Source organism: Plectropomus leopardus, chromosome 12, assembly GCF_008729295.1.
Source record: "Plectropomus leopardus isolate mb chromosome 12, YSFRI_Pleo_2.0, whole genome shotgun sequence".
Classification (NCBI taxonomy): Eukaryota; Metazoa; Chordata; class Actinopteri; order Perciformes; family Serranidae; genus Plectropomus; species Plectropomus leopardus.
The window spans coordinates 9,529,286-9,546,087 of record NC_056474.1 but is presented as its reverse complement, the minus strand read 5'-3'; the positions used below and the strand labels follow the sequence as shown (position 1 = coordinate 9,546,087).

The 16,802-nt window shown below is 39.0% G+C and overlaps 1 protein-coding gene across 2 annotated transcripts in view; it reads right to left on the bottom strand.

Annotated features, from left to right (window-relative positions):
• Positions 1–1,410: 1,410 nt before the first annotated feature.
• Positions 1,411–16,802, bottom strand: part of rock1 (Rho-associated, coiled-coil containing protein kinase 1) — a 40,554-nt gene continuing 25,162 nt past the window's right edge. The window contains exons 15-34 of one of the 2 annotated variants that reach the window (XM_042497112.1): positions 15,809–15,900; positions 15,480–15,726; positions 14,279–14,385; positions 13,968–14,118; positions 13,028–13,188; positions 12,533–12,717; positions 11,821–11,890; positions 11,634–11,737; positions 11,271–11,436; positions 9,722–9,815; positions 9,549–9,637; positions 9,257–9,448; positions 9,000–9,165; positions 6,491–6,561; positions 6,270–6,358; positions 4,850–4,928; positions 4,443–4,704; positions 3,644–3,851; positions 3,376–3,447; positions 1,411–2,985 (exon numbers count right to left, since the gene is read on the bottom strand). In XM_042497112.1, the coding sequence (XP_042353046.1) occupies positions 3,396–3,447; positions 3,644–3,851; positions 4,443–4,704; positions 4,850–4,928; positions 6,270–6,358; positions 6,491–6,561; positions 9,000–9,165; positions 9,257–9,448; positions 9,549–9,637; positions 9,722–9,815; positions 11,271–11,436; positions 11,634–11,737; positions 11,821–11,890; positions 12,533–12,717; positions 13,028–13,188; positions 13,968–14,118; positions 14,279–14,385; positions 15,480–15,726; positions 15,809–15,900 (2,585 nt within the window). In that variant the 3' untranslated portion in view covers positions 1,411–2,985; positions 3,376–3,395. The remainder of the gene's footprint in view (positions 2,986–3,375; positions 3,448–3,643; positions 3,852–4,442; positions 4,705–4,849; positions 4,929–6,269; positions 6,359–6,490; positions 6,562–8,999; positions 9,166–9,256; positions 9,449–9,548; positions 9,638–9,721; positions 9,816–11,270; positions 11,437–11,633; positions 11,738–11,820; positions 11,891–12,532; positions 12,718–13,027; positions 13,189–13,967; positions 14,119–14,278; positions 14,386–15,479; positions 15,727–15,808; positions 15,901–16,802) is intronic. The other variant, XM_042497114.1, reaches the window with a different exon arrangement.

Sequence of the window (16,802 nt, the reverse complement as noted above, 5' to 3'; positions counted from 1 at the left end):
TACTGCTGTTGCATTTGCAGTATTAAGAACTGGATGTCTAATATACTGGAAAATAAATTCACCAAACTGGTTTCAGGATTCAATGTGTCTCCAAAAAGAACTAAACAGAGATCTTCATTGTTGTAACTTTAAATAAGTTTTGTTTAATATTGATTATATATTGAATAGCTATTTGGGGGATTATTTTATGGCAACAAAATACTTTGCTTATTTTTACTTTTTTATATAGGTTTTTAATTTACATTACTGAAAAGCTTGATAGCTAGTCTAATGTGTACTTCATCTGCTTTATCATTGCAACAGTTAAACAAATCAAGTGCAAAATATTCTAAAAAGTAAATCTATTTGACCAATTTGAAATATTAATGGCATTTTGTCTCTGAAATCGATTCTGAATTCATCCCTCTGCTGAGATCAGGATAATCGTTATTTTTAGGATCATGGGTATCTCAATCCTACTAAGAAGTTTTGAACAACAGAAACTGAAGGTTCGATCCAGATCAAAACCAAGACTGGATGACACAATCTAATCCAAAAGTTTCATTTTTATTGGTAATATTTATGGTGTTCCCACACATTTTAACCATGATTATTTAAAACTTCTCCATGACTTTCCCCTAATATTTACCCCATTTCAGTGACTCTGTGTATGTGCTTATGTATTTATAGAGCCATAAAATATTTAACAATTTAACAATTAGTGATAGAAATCCGAAAATATTGTATCATCTGTATCAGTGTTTTATTTCAATGATCGCCAATAAAATTAATTAAAAACTGCAAAGAAAGTGTCAGCATGGGAGTAACGTTGACTTTGTAAAGCCTCGGGGAGCTATTTTATTTATTCATTTTCTTGTAAATTTTCAATGGACCTTACAAAAAAGTTGCTGGCAACTTGCCGTATATGATGTTGAAAGTTTCAGTTTCGATTAAATATTTGCTAAAGGCATTTCAACAAAGTTTTGTGTTGGAGTTATATTCCAAAATCTAAATACTGACAGAAAGATTTTAATTTTTATTGTAAATGCATAGCGTTTCCAGATGTTGTTTATTGATCTCACGAAATACTAATAATCAGTATCGTTATTGGCCCTGAAAAACCATTATCGGTCGACGCCTACTACTAAATAATTATTCTATAATGTGAAACTTGAGTATTTGATATTTGCAACCTTCAGACATGCTTCTATCTTAGTAAAGAAAATGGCACCGACTGCAGGGCCCTTAACAAGTAGATAGATATATGATAATATGCCTCAGCACTAAATATTCACAAATTCTTAAATTAACATAAACCAGTTGGCACAAAGTAGGCCTGGTTGGCATCTAGTTCTGCAATGGACCCCTGTATAGCCCGATAAGACTGTGAAACCCAGGATTGGTATCTGTAATGAAAATTAGTGTACAATGAATGATACAGATATGTTTATTGACATATCCATCAGTGCGGACTCCAATGCAATTAACCATGCAAATTATCCAAGACAAGAGTAGATCATAGTTCCAGTGCTTTTTTTAACTGAACAAAAAGTTACAAATAAAAAGATTGCGGAGGTATTCCATAATCCTTATGTCTCTCTCATTATATACACTGTGGGGGGTTTGCATTAACGGGACATTACCATGTTAGACTTGCAATTGTTAACAATCATTGACACAGGTGGGCTCGCTTTAGGTACACCATCCCGAAATTTGTCTTATGATATGAACCGAGTCTAGGGACTTTGTTTTGACACGCTAACTCTATTGCAATGTGTCCATAAAGAGGTAATCTAATATATATATTTTATATACTCAAACCAGAGAAAAGAAGTTCCGACAAAACCACAAGATTTGTGGCGATTTCTTAAAAAATAAGTGATGGAAGAGTTAAGATTTGTCTTGTTTTGGAGGAAAGAAAAAACAAACAGATATGGCAGTAAAATCAATATCCAAACGTTAAGGCACTAGGTGGGCCAAATGCTACACCTGTTTAGTCTTCTACAAATAATTTACAATTCAAACAGTGCAGTTTTACATTTGTTAACTTAATGTTTTCCTTTTGAACCATGTATCTATGAATCAATGTAAGGCAATACATTACAAAAAAAAATACAAGAAAAAAAAAATATTACAGAGACAATGTACCAAATAAACAGAAAAAAATCAATTAAGTTTTAGGACTCCTATATGCCATTACAATGGAATATTCCTTATGGCTTGGAGCAATAAAAATAATTATAATAATAAAAATAATGCATAGATTTAAATGATGATCTTGCATGCTCCTCACTCAATACTCAAAACAACTAATACTTATGTCCCAATACTCTGTTCCAAACCTGATAAGTGACTTGCAGAGTGATAAGAATAAAGGCAAAAAGGCCAGAGATATAAGATGAAGGCATCAGTCGTTCTTTTTGTTTAAGCTGGAACTGGAAGTTTGCTTGCATTTAGCTCGAGTTTCTGTCAGGTGGGGGAAAAAAATTACAAAATAGATATTTATTTTTCCACCCCTGAGACACAACCACGCACAGCACATCTGCGATCCCTGTATGACAGTACCTTAAACTGAACACATACTTGCAGGAGTCCCAGCAAAACCCCCTTTTACCTTCCCATTTCCATCATAACTGTCATATAATATGAAACACAGAATGTCTCCATGACATAAGTCCCTCTATCGCTCCGCTGTCCATCTTTAGTTCAAGACGAGTGTGCCATCTTCTGGTAGTAATGGAGAGCTGCAAGTTTGATGAGTTGAAGGAGGGTTTATCTCTTGAATGCTGAAAGGTGGCGGAGGGGGGAGGTCTCTTAATGTCCGTGATGCCTTGTGTCTGACATGTGTTGCAACTTTCCAGCGCTGGATATTTATTGATATATTCTTTTCTTATTAATGACTTTTCTATGTAATACAGGTTTCTCCAGTTTTTTTTGTTTTTTGAGGATGAGGAAGGTGGGAAAGTTTAGAGTCCAGAAAAAAATCCAAACGGTTCAGATGGTTAGCTGAAACAAAAAAACAGAGACAGGTGTCCAGTAAAAGAGAGATACAATATCTTTACGATGGTTAGTAACCCAGTCTAAGTCAACATATGACAGAAAAGTTGGTTTACAGACACTGCAGCACCACTAACACCTTTTCATCGTGTTCGACAGGTAAAAATCCTTTGTGTGGACTGTTCTAACAAAGAGTTGTATATTTAGTCTGTAAGTTAGTTATTGAACCCAACAACACATTAGTGCCAATTAGAAAAATCCCAAAAGTGTCAACTGGAAAGAGCCCAACCAAGCAACCAACCAACCAGAAAGTGTCTCGTGTTAGAAACACCCAGTAACAGTTAATAAATAGACAAGTTTTAAGCTGTAGAGAAAAGTCTAAAAAAGAAAAAAATCAACATTTTCTGAAGAAGTTCCTGTCAACAAGTGCTGGATGTTGTGTCTGCTGCTTGGAGGCTGGACTGCGCTCTGCTACAACACAGGAGACAAACAGCAGGTCACGCGACTGACTCGACCACATCTCAGCCCACCAGATGGGATATAATAAGACTTCTGACTGCAGCACACCCTCACTTACTGCCTAAAACAATAGCACAGTTGCCTTATTGTGTGCTGTGCAATTACAATAAAATAAAAGCCTAGAGACAGTCACAAATTGTCAAGTTACCTCAGCTTTCCTGTATTGCTTTTAGGGTTTTTGCGGAAGGACTGGTTTGGTCCAGAGCGAGTGGACATAGAACGAGGTGAGGCTCTTGAAAATGTGGATGGTGGGGTCTTGGGGATCTTCTTTCCGAGGTGGCCGATCCATTTCTTCTGCTCATCCTGGGTCAGGGCTAGCAGGAGCATGTCCCGGGCAGAGGTCACATCGTAGTTTACTGTAGGAGAGGGCAAAAGGTGTTGCAGATTGAGAATCAGTTCTGTAAAATATGAGCTTCAAACGACCATGCATGTCAGAGATGTTCACTAAAACTTAAAAAAAACAAAAATCATATTTTGGCCGATCAACAAACACTTACAAAAGATTAAAAGAAAAATACAAAGATGAATAGGAAATGACTCTGAAGTGCAGCATCTTCTTTCTGAACCATCTCTTGGCTGGTGCACTAGGATGCAAATATGACACATTCCCACTCCTGCCAGTGGTTTCACACTTTACCCTGATCAACAGGTGGCAGTAGCGCACCAAATTATGCTGCAATCCTACAACAAAGACTGGGAAGAAGAAGACTGCTAGCTGCTAAATAATGATGTAAACAATACAGGAAAACTCCACATGGAACCTTAGGTTACATAAGCTGCAAATGATGGGCCAACTCTTCAAGAGTCATTGTGACCATCACTAATGCTTATTCAGCCATTTTTTTCAGTTTCTTAAACATTTATAGTTAATGATAGCTTGTCTTCTTCAAAAAGAAGAATGTTTTTTTCATCGTTAACAGCTCAGACTGCCAAGGACAGGGCTTTACCTTTGCAAGGAGCAATAACGTCCTCCTTTTTGTCGAGGTGGTCCTTGTGGCACTTGACGTGGCAGCGGCGACACTCCAGGGCAGGAGGCGGCTTGAAGACATGCCACAGAGGCTTGGCGCAGGCCTCACAGTTGGAAGGGAAGTGATATAGCGTGGGGATGAACTCGTGGCCTTTGTGTGGGAGACAGTTGGTCTTGTCGCCCTGAGGGACTGTCTCCATGTCAGCCTCCTTCCTACACTCTCCCTCATTGGCATACAGGATCTGAACATAGACAGAGACACAGAGAGAGGGCCTCTGTCAAAAATAATCTGCCCTAAAATAAGCATTTCTGAGGCTGCGCAGAGCTTCACAGAATCTGACTTGACATGTTGAAATATGAAATATAAAAAAGGAAGAAGCATCCAACCTGGAATATCCTTGGAATCTCCTCTGTCTCAGCTCGGTACACGTCTCCCTGTGTGACTGGTCTCACGTGAAACAGTTTGCTGCGCAAAAAGGCACAAAATTAACAATTAGATATCAGTTACCAAATATTCCTGTTAAGCCTTTTACATGGTAATAGAATGAATATTCCATCAATAATACTGCTTACATGCAGCCGTGCATACTCCGATTAACGAGCCCTGACATGTCATTTATCACATCAAAATAAGGAGAAGTGGAAGAGCTCGAGTTACTTGTGCCTCTTTGCATCAAAACTGAAGTTTCCAGCGGTGGCAGACTAGTTCAATCATTACTTTATTCATTACTTCAGTCATTTTTTATAAAAGACTGGCATTACAATATATGTGCATTTCTAAAATCCTGTTCACATCAAATTCTAAATAATTTAAGAAGGCCAGAAACGTGGGCTCCTGCAAACTGTTGGTTAGTTGGTTTGTATGCAGCACATCCACGACAAAACGCTACGCTGACCGTGAACAGGCAAGAGAGCTTGTGTCGTAAACTGCAGTAAAAACCTAAATTGAGATGCATATCCACACTGTCCACAGACTGCTCCTAAAACCCAAATCATCTTGCATGTGCACAGACAGACCCCAGGGGGTGCTCAACCACCTGGCCTTTTGGAGTCTGACAGGACAAGTCTCCTTTTTTCAGATTTTCTAACTGAGCTTTTAAATTTGGGCCATGGAATTAATTAAAAGGTGATATAATGCTAGACAACCACATTTGAGTCTTAATTCTGCCAGACAGCAAGTTCCCCTGCAGGTGCACATAGCACGTATCTTGAAACACCTCAAATGTAAGCCAGACAGACATTTCCGCCGCTAACTACTGTCAGGGTTCCCACAGCTTAAGACAGGTTAAATTTCAGACATTTTAAAACTGCTAAATGCCCCTCCGAATGAAATTTAAGACCAAGTTTACAATAACAAAATTTAAGACTTTTAACAAGATTGATTTAAGATATTTTAATAACAATTAAGGCCTCATTTTTTTGCTGAATTATTTCAAAGCCTTTTAAGTCTTTAAGTCTCAGTGATAGAAACCTGCAAGCAGGGCGTGCTTTGTAAGTTCACAAATTTTTGTTAGCGTGCACTTTGCAACAGGCGTGCCCATTTTTTTTTTTTTTTACTTGAGATCTGTCTTCAAAAATATCTGTGCATGGCAAAATAATACTGGCATATCGTACATGCCTTAATTGAAAATACTTGATTTGGAAAAAGGCCTAATTTGGAATATCCAGACAGCACATGCTGTTTACGGGACTCATTTCAGCTATAGAAATTGTCATAATTCAGAAAAATGGCAGATTATAAGTGTGCATGTAAATGCAGTCACTGTGTGTCAAAAGGGAGCAGAAGACAGAAACAAAATTCACTTACTCGATATCTAGTACCATTGAGGGGTTGGACTGTTCCTTATCCTGCTCATCGTTGTAGAACAGAATCTTCTTGCTGCTCACCACCACATACTGCAAATATGAAATAGGACAATGAGAGGAAGACGGATATTGCCCTCAAGGGCTTTGCGGCATTCTCGACAAACCATAACAGACTCCAACACAATGCAGGTGCGCAGAGGAAACCCCAAATAATACACATACCTGCTTCTTCCATCCGTATCGCTTGATATTAGCGCGGCTAGGAATGGACAGCCAGCCCTCCAATCTGGATTCTGAAAAGCAGCCCAGATGCAACAAAACTTACAAACTGATGCAGTGATTTAAATGCGCTGTAGGAAAAAAAGGCCATGCAGTGTTTAAATCCAAACTCAACTGGGAAGAAAAATTAAAAGTTAAGTGACAGAGGTCATAATTGTTTCAAAGCACCCATGTGTGAGGGAGCTCTGCCAGCGTTTAGGTAACTGCACTGGAGTAGGTGATGAGAGATGAGTTTAGAGATCCCATGCTGCTACTACACACTCCCCATGCAGGAGCAAAATATTAGACATGGGTAAGTCTTTTTTACAGTATGTCACAATTTCAAATTCCATTAAAAGCACTTTAATAAGAATTTTGCAGCAGGGATTAGTATTTATGTTCCATCAGTTAGCTTGATCGCTCACTCCTTTCATACAAACAACCATGTGCATTAAATACAATATTTGGTGCTAAAATTAGCATTTCAAGAGCATGCTGCTAAACAACACAAGTAAACGGGAGCAGTGAACTAAGAGGGGCTTGTCAACTGAAGGTGACGTTGTGAGGGAGGTCTTTGTGTCCAAACGAGCACTACTTTTGGGTGAACATGCTGACAAAAACAAAAAAAACGACAATAAGAGTGTTATGTGTTTGAAGCACACAGTGCCATCAATTAAAAACTGCTTTCAGTTTCAAGACATGTTTTGAAAGGTGCTGAATGTGAGGCGGTAAGCCCCACACAGGGCGTCGTCTCGTATGATCTGATGTGGTTACTTCACCAATGGGGCTGACTTTGTGACATTAAGCAGATTTGCTGCCAGCATCTTTGCTTAACATCCCATTAAAGTTAGTCTTATACATTTTTAAGGTCAGACGATTTAATCAATTTGGACTGACATTTTTCTCTCCACTCCATCAGGCTTCTTTCAAAACTCTTGTTGATTTCTACTAACAGAGATGGCTTTCTCGCCCCCGGGAAAAGAATATTCAAGAAAACCAGGGGGCAAAAAGACACACAACAGCTGCAGCACAGGCCAGGCAAGAAGGACTCGTCCACTCAGTTACTCACAGAGGGAAAGGAATAGACGTTACAAAGATAAGAAGAGCAAGGACTGGACATGAGGGAAATAAAGAGAGAATGGTTTAACCACAGACACCAGCATATATGAAAACACATCTAGAATCAAGCATATTTATAAATAAAGATATTTGTTAGATGATGGTGCTATCATGAATTTTGAACAGATGTTAATCATTGTACAGCTGTAAGTATGGCAGTGGGACACGAAAAACTAAATTAAAGCTAAACCTAACCACCGGCACCTGTTCAAGTCTGTCCAATAAGTACCTGCTGAATAATATACACAAGGTTGTTATCACTAAATCATTACTTTAACCTGCCAGAAAACACAGAATAAATACTCAAAACAAAAAGTTACAAAACTGTGAAACAGACCTATTTAGACAAGGACCGGAGATGCTCCATCAAAAAAATGCCAAAGCAACAAAAAGCAAACATCCCCCAATAATAAAGAAATCCCTCATTCAAGTTTAACAATCAATCTCATACTTAAGTAACATAGAAGTCCTAGTAAATTTACTGTGAGGCTGTTTTTAGTGTTACATACAAAAGGATTTTTTAGGAACCTTGTACCACCTACTTTCAACAAGTCAAGATTTGTAGAAATTGTGACACATATTTAAAATATTGCAAAATTTTAAAACACATTAATGGAAGGAAACACGAAGAGGAGGAGGGTAAAGTGTGGCATTTCAATTAGTAAATTAGTGTTGTAAAAATACTTATCAATACATAAATTCTGAATATCTGAAACAATTTCAAAATACATTTTCTGCATTACTGATACACCAGTAACAGCTGCTCTCTCTCATTGTTTATGTTTACTACAGTCATTCCGCTGTTTTCTGCTGCTAACCAAGAAAAGATAAGTCATTGTTGTCATATTATAGGCTTGTTATATCTATCTTTAAATAAAAATAATAATAAGGTGTATGCCCTCAATATCAATTTTCTCACTGAAGTATCGGACATAGTCAAATATATATATTCAAATATTAACACAACAGCTAAAAGTGGATGCACATTATCAACCTACAATCTTCCTTCTTAAACAAGTTTACCATAATTTGGTATCTAAAAACAAAAGGAGGTATTGCTTTCTTTCAAATGGCCATAAATCGCACAACCACAACATTCACTCTCACTTTTATCATCCACAACGGGAAGCAAATTTAAAAATACACCTTTTCATTGTTTTGAACAGGAGTCCTCAAATACTTTCTTTTTTATCTTTCTCTGCAATGCCCAGACTATTTAGATGCTCTAAAAGTTGATTTTCAAATTCTTTTAATAGTTGCAGTAACAGTTGCAGAGGCGGTTTGCATTTAGGGCTTGAGATTCTGATGCAGAGCAAAGTGTGCAGTGTCCAGTTAGACCCTGCGGTGACCCTACCTGCGATGTTGCTGTCTGTCTCATCTGTCTGCAAGCTGGTGACACTGGAGTTATCCATGCGCTGCTGCAGATCATTCAGTCTCTCCCGAAGCTGCTCGATGTCGCTCTCCTTGCTGTCCAGCTGCATTTGCAGCTCGTTGCGATATGTGCATTCCTCTGACAGTTGCTGTTGGTAGAAAAGCCATTATTTGGGGTTTAAAACAAGGAAAATTATCGATTTTACTGAGCTCAAATGTTCCAAGACCTCTTTAACTTACCGCCTGCATCTCATTCAACTCCTTCTGGTACTTAATGGCCATGTGGTTAAATTTCTCCTTCTCCTGGTTGAGTTCCAGCTGAAGCTTGCGATTCTCCTTCTCCTTCTTCCGCAGGTCGGCGGTGCTGCCCTTCTTCTTCTGGTCCAGCTTCATGTCCTTGCGGTTCATGATTTCTGCCAGCTTGTTCACCGCCTGATAAATCAAAGTAGGTGCAAAGTTGGAAAGCATCAGCCATCATTCTTGCATAGCTAGTGTCTGCAAATACTCTCTGATTAAAACTGTGCATCGTTACCTGAGTCTTCAGTGTGCGCTCTGTGTTGAGGACCTTCTCATAGTTGGCCTTGATTGTATTTGTAATCTCCTCCTTCTGAGCTGCATACTCTGTCAAAAAAAAGAGGCTCGGCTTGTGAAACAACATAATTACAATGCAGCAAAGAGACATGAGGGTCAGCGCAGGGACAGTACCTTCATCCAGAGTACTAAGCTTCTCATTTAACTCCGACTTGTCTTTGCTGAGGTTCTCCACATCTTTGGTCAGAGTTTTATTGGATTCCTCAAGCTGCAAAAAAAATTCATTATTATCATTTTTTCCTCATTCAGAATTAAGGTAGTAAACCAAGTTGCATCTCACTAAGGCCTAGGCCACCCACACATTTCTGAATTTCTGAAAACAAGCACTATTTAGAAAATAAAACAATAAACATAAAATGCAAAAACACAACTGAAGCGCTTTCAAGAGCATGACCAATGTAAGTAAACATGTAAAAAGGCCACATCCGTCACTGCAAAAATAATATTCACCTCATTTGTGACGCTTCACACAGTTGATGGATGTAAAGTTCAGTATACACAGTGCAATTGTGGGCTGTCCCAGACGAAAGATGACCATTATGAAAAAAAAAAACAGCGATATCTTTGGTGATGGCTCTAAAATGATGGTCCTATGACGCACAGTGAGAGAACTTCATGGATGGTTGCTGTCACGGTTTTGCAATCAGACAACCTGGGATAAAATTCTGACAGTGTCAGTAATTTGGGATGAGAATCTCACTGTGTGACTGCTGTGACGACCTACGTCTACTACCCAACCAATGGAAATGCAGCATGAAATAACGCAGTGATCAGGACAACGCTGCTAAATGCTAGTATATCCTAATACTTACTTTGAGCTCTTGCTGCAAAAATGGCATGCCAAGCTGGCCTTTTTTCCCAGACACGACTATCTCCACATTCATGTTTGTTTACATTTTTCTCGGCACAGATGGATGACACATGATGACATTTTTGTTCTTGCGTACTGACATCAATGGACGTATGCCGTAGCCTGCGAGTCATTGTACAGTCTGCACACATAAATCTTGATTTCGTACCCAAGTTTATTAAGATCCGTGTTGCAGTGAGTAGCGAGTGTAGCTTTCACTAAAATTATAAGATTGCAAAAATCTTCTCAGGTTACAGACTGCAGGAGGCTTTAGAGGGTCCTCCAGGATCAGGAAACTGGAGTGCTGGCATTACAGTTCTGGAGTTTATGTTAGATAAGGATAGGTTAATTTTAGGTCGCAATACCATCTTTTTCTTTTTTGTTTTCTTAAAAACACATTTCATTCATAGTTCAATTCAAAAGTATCTCAAAAGTTCTGCACAAAATATTAGACCTACAGTATTGCAAACTTCTACATATTTTTTGTATTCTTATTTTTGTTCGTGCTCATTCATATGTTTATGTTTCTCAAAAACTACTAAATAAATTATAATAATAAAAAAATGTGATGCCTCACAAAGAAGGTAATGGCAGACATTTTGATGTTACAAGCCAAAAACTGTCCTGGATGGAGTTTTACAAAAAGTCAGTTTTCAGTGATCCTAAAACACAGTTTGTGTGTGGATAACAGGCCAAGCAAATAGAAAAAGCTATGTTTTCAAACATACCCTTGTATGCGTGGACTAGACCTAGATGTGCAACAAAATAAATATTTCTGGAGGAAAATAAAACGAGGGTGTTGAATTTGTTTACCCGTGCAATAGTAGCGTCCTTTTCCCCGATCTCCTGCTTATGTCTACTTGTTGCCTTCTTGTTCTCCTGGCTGAGCTCAAAGTACTGTTCCTCCTGCAGTGCCCGAGCAAGCTGCTCTGACTCGGCCTTAGTCACCGTCAGATCCAGCTGGGCAGACAGGGAGTCCCTTTGTCCAGGATAAAACACATTAGAGAAGTTAAGAAAGTAAAATAAAATCCTACAAAACGTGTTCTCTTCAGCTTTGCAGCTCCTTTTTTTAATAATAACACAACAATAAAAACTCATAATGATAGGAAATAAAACCATTAACGGACATCTGGGTGGTTACGTCAATGTCAGCGTGAGCAGAAATGAGTGTCTCACCTTTCACTGCACAACTCCTGCACCTTTTTATGAGCCTCTTGTACCTGCCGGTTCTTTTCCTCAATCTCCTCTTTTAGTTCCTTGACCTGAGTTTTGTAAAGCGTCTGAGGAAGGAAAGACAGATCATTAAAGCAAGTGTCTTTCAGGCAGAGGACAAAGACACTGTTGAACTGAGGATTATACTTACAGAAAAATACTGTTCGGCCTCAAGCTGGTCCTGAAGTTCCCTCATTTGTCCCTCGTTGCCTCTGTATTGTCTGTTAAAACATCAACCAAATACATTAAAGTACTTATTATCATTAATTGAATGTATCTAGCTCAATTTACAGGCATCAAACAACACTCCTCAGCCAGGCACACAGAGCCAGCCTCTCAGTCTGCGCCTGTAGTGAAATGTAACTAGCACCACAACCAGCGGCACTGGCTGCAGCAGTAGCCAGAGGATTAGCAATGGAGTGGATGGAGCTGGACTCTAAACTCTAATCCTTTGATGTAAACAGTGTTGCAGAACAGCTTTAGCGTAGTCACCCTCTAAGCTGGAATAATAGCACTTATTTGAAAATAGCAGGCAATTGTAGGGCTATTTGCGCCTTGACTTCTAAAGAGCATTACTGGCCAGTGCTGCAATCACAGAAAATTAGAGCTCCTGGCTGGAGCCGCTGCCAGTTAATTTCAGAGTTATATTAACTGGTACGATGGCGGAAATAACCTTTTCTATTTTCCTAGTAAACATAGTTTAGGAGTTTATTCTATGTGTTACAATTTCAGGCTATTTTAGGCACATTGAACAGAGACAATGTCCAATGTAATGTGATGAGCAGGCAGACAACAGTTGCAATATTTCATGATGAAAAACAATCAGGATGGATTTTAATTTGTAATGCGGCAAGGTCACTCACTTGGTCAGCTGCGCCAGCTGGAACTCCAGCGAGCGTTTACTCTCTAGTGCTGTGTTGATCTCCTGTTTGAGCTGCTTCTCCGAACACCTGAGACGGTCAACCTCCTGCGTGCGGCTCTTCAGGTCGTTCTGAGACTGGATACGTTTGCTTGACTCCTGCTCTCCCTGTATCCTCAGATTCTTCACCTGGATTAGGACGACATAAGAGAGGTGAGATTTTACCCATACAAGGCACACAAACGCTGTACACAAAAGGTATCTTTTTTTTTGACGTAGCTGAATATTAAAGGTCCCATATTAAGCTCCTTTTCAGATTTTTTAATTGTACTTGTGGTTTCTACATGCTTTAATGTTAAAATAAACACACTCTGTTTCTCATTGCCTTTTCCCCCCATTTTTGAAGGAATTCAAACCAGTTTGCTTAAGGTGCAACAGTTTAAATACTTTACAATAAGAGACTTTTAAAGGGAGTGCAAAAGTGAGAGGAATTACGAACCTCATCTTCCAGCCTTTCTTTCTGCTTCATCAGCTGCTCCATCTTCTGCACAGATTGCTTGAGGTCAAATTCTAACATCGAGCACTGCTTCTCAACCTCCACTACCCGGCTCTCAGCTCGCATCCTCGCTCCATTCTCCTCAGACATCTTCTGCTGAACAGCTAGAGTGACAGAAAACGCAGTCAATTCCTTGGTTTATAGCCAACTGACAGATTATCAACATGGTTACCCCGAATCTACACTGAACAATCCATCTGTCCAATATCTCAGCAGAACGAATGTGACAGAACTGGATCAACACAAAATTTGATTATCAGAAGCTAATGTGCATTTTGTCATTTTTTTCACTATTTTCTATCACAAAGAGCACTCTCTGAGCTAGATTTGTTACAACTGGACTAATTTTCTGTAAGCCGCTGTAAACACTGTGTTTTAAGAGCGGGAAATGTAATGTTTGAATGCATGCTGGCATGAGGTCCACATGAAAAAGAAAGGCTTTTAACAAAATCTAATAATATGCACAATGATGGACTTTAATTATTATTACTAAGTGAACTTCATCATGGGACAAATTTGCCTTTTTCAGCATCTACAAGGCAAGAAATCACCTTGACAGATCATCATTCTATTGGCAAAAAAAAAAAGAACTGCTTTAGCGCCCCGCTTTAATATGCAATAAGGCATTGCCCTGACATGCTGCCTGGATTACACTCCTTGAATTCCTCCCACCCAATCATTCCCTGCAGGTGAGTCTGATCAGATTGTACGATGAAACAGGAAAGGGTAGTGAGGTCGGAAAGATGAAAATAAGTTAATGAGAAGAAATAATGAAAAAATAATGAGAAGTTCAAGTAGGATTCAAAGGGACAAAAAAAACAAGTAGAACAAGCAAAGAAAAAAAAAGTGATGCAGGACGTGCTCTGACATACGACTGGCATACCATTCATGGCGGCTGATTTGGCTTCTTCAATCGACTCATATTTGTCAGTGAGCTGTGCCCGTGTCACCCTGTGCTCAGTCTGCTCCTGCTCCAGACGCTGCTGCAAAGTCTTCAGTTTGTAGTTCAGGTCGATCTCTAGGTTGTTCTTTTCCTGTTGGTAAAAGTAATGACGGAGCAAACACCATGAAGACAAGCTGAACACACATTCATCTAGCTAGAAATATAAAAAAAATAACAGCAATTCCTAAAATTCTCAAGGGTGGAAGCACTAATGTGTGTGAAAAATAACTACTAATACTTTATGTGTATACCTTCTCCAGGTTATTGCTCTTTTCCTGGGCCTGTTTTCGTTCTGCCTCCACTTTGGAGAGGCTGTGCTTCAGGTTTTTGTTGTCCTCTTGCATCCCTGCCATCCTCGCTGAAAACAGAAAATAAAGACAAATAGTCACTTTCATGATGCTTTTATAAAGCTGGCATTTTCATGAAGAGTAGGTACAGAAACTGAGTGCTGATCGGGCACAAACGTTTTCTGTTTTCTTTTTTGTTTGTTTTGTTTTTAAGTTTTGGTTCAGGCACCAATATCGAAGAACCCAAATGATACCCAGCCCTAATATTCATTGCAAAACCTTTGTTTTTCTTTCGCCACAAAAAAGTACCATATAATTGTTTGACATAGTTTTGACTTTCAAAAATGACTTCAATATTCCTCCTTTCCCACTAATTCTATGCCCTTCAGAAGCCTGTTTCCATTAAAAGATAACCAGCTGACAGATAAATCAGAGACTGATTTGACTGCTGTGGGCGTTGTCGTTGCTTGAGCATGTCCGACATCAGAGGGAGAGTGAGGGATGGCTTCTGTTGCGTGGGATTTCTGCAGCTGTTTGAAATGCCTCAATGAGAGTCAAAAAGAGTTCTCTGGGCCCACACTGACATGTTTTAATATGTTCAAATTTCTCTTTTTTTCTTGTACTTTACATATGTAATTTTAACTCTGATGTGATAAACATCAAGTCAGATTCAAAAAGTATGAACATGTAAACTGCGATTTTGTTATGCTGCAATAGTTGTTTAGACAATTTTTAACCACATTCAGAACTGACTGTTGTACAAATGATCTTTTTCTTATTCAAGCATCCAAAGGTAAGTGTTTAGGTGTCTCGTGCAGAGGTAGGTTTTATTTAGAAATGTGGTTATTAGAGTGAGTTAGGTTAATCAACCAGTAAATGCAAGTATTACGTAAAAAGGCAGCAATAAGTTCACTGGTAGACTTAAAGTTTTGTAACATCAGAGATGTGGACTTTCATGCAGAAGAGCTTGACTTGTTTAGACAAATAGAAATTAAAAGATGGACCAATTAAATTACATAAAATTCAAATTCAACTCTAAGATTATTTATTGACTTCTACAGCCTAACGTTTTTATAACTGACTGTAAGACTTGATAGGGACCTGCAGATACCCTAATGTTGGATGTGCATTTGTCAGTGTCCCCATATTTGTGTCAGTGGGTCACCTTGCAGCTCCCTGATCTCTTCCGAGCCCAGACTGTAGTTCCTCCTCTCTGAGTCCAGAGTACTCTGAAGCAGCAGGAGCTCCTTCTCCAGCTGCGCCTTCTCCCCTTCCACTGCACGACTCCTCTCCTGCAACTCGCGGTTCAAGCTCTCCAACTGGCTCATTGACTTGGCCATCTCTGTGTGGCTCTTCCTCAGTCTCGCTGCTGTGTCCGACTCTGCGCGCAGAAGGTCGTTGGCCTCTTCAATCTGCCAATCAAAACAGAAAAGATCAGTGTACTGCATTGTCCTGCATTCATCAAGACTATGTGTGCATGAGTATACTGTGTACCTGATTCTGCAGCTGGACGATCTTGTCATTTGAGGCCTGAGAGTTCTGGCTGATCTTTCTCATATCTTCAAGCTGCTCTTTTAAAGTTGACACTGAAAGAAAAAAAAACAGATGGGAAATGAATTAGACTAGGCTTTATTTAAACTTCTTTATCAAATTCAAACAACATCCCATGTCCAGTTTCCTGATATTTTTTTTAAATACATGCACAGCATATCAAGTCTTGAAATCTCTAACATCTCAATACTTGTTGGTCCACTAAGGGGCCGTAAACATGCTGCGTCTTTAACCGCCTGGAAAACATGAGGCACTGCCTGCTACTCCTGTGCCAACTTTCATGAGCGTGGAGGTAGGTTGCATCTGAGGTTGTTAACCAACCATAACCAACACTGTATAACAGCACTCTTAACAAAAACCCTAAATGCAGAGCTGATCCTCTCCCAGGAGTTTCATAGGTATGTATGAGGCCTGAAATACTGTTCGTGGGAAAGATGTAAAGATCAGTATTCTGTGCATTAAAATGATCCAACTTCTCCTCCAAATTTATCAGACTAATATTTACAGAAAAAAGGAAAGATATCTGCCTGCTCTGATTGGTTGTTCATCATCACATGATGTCACAATAGAAATGAACACGCACTTAATGAATGTGGACTATTTGTATTTCATTATATGCTACTGTTGTTTTTTTTATTGAGCTGCTACTGTTTTAATTAGTTGCTGCAATTGTTTTTCATTATTTGCTGTTATTTTTATTCTCAGATTAAGTACTTTATTTATTGTACTATCTATAGATGTTAAGTTTGGAGAGAGAGCCAGGGCATAATGCATTTCATTGCATTGAATGTACACTGTACACTGCATTGACAAAAAAAACTTGAAAATGCGGCATGTGTACGGCCCCCAAGTGCTGTCTTCTGTTGAAAATCAATGGGAAAGTCAAAAAGACGTGCATGGTCCAACAGTCAACTCGGTATGTAGTGAGCAGTGAGCA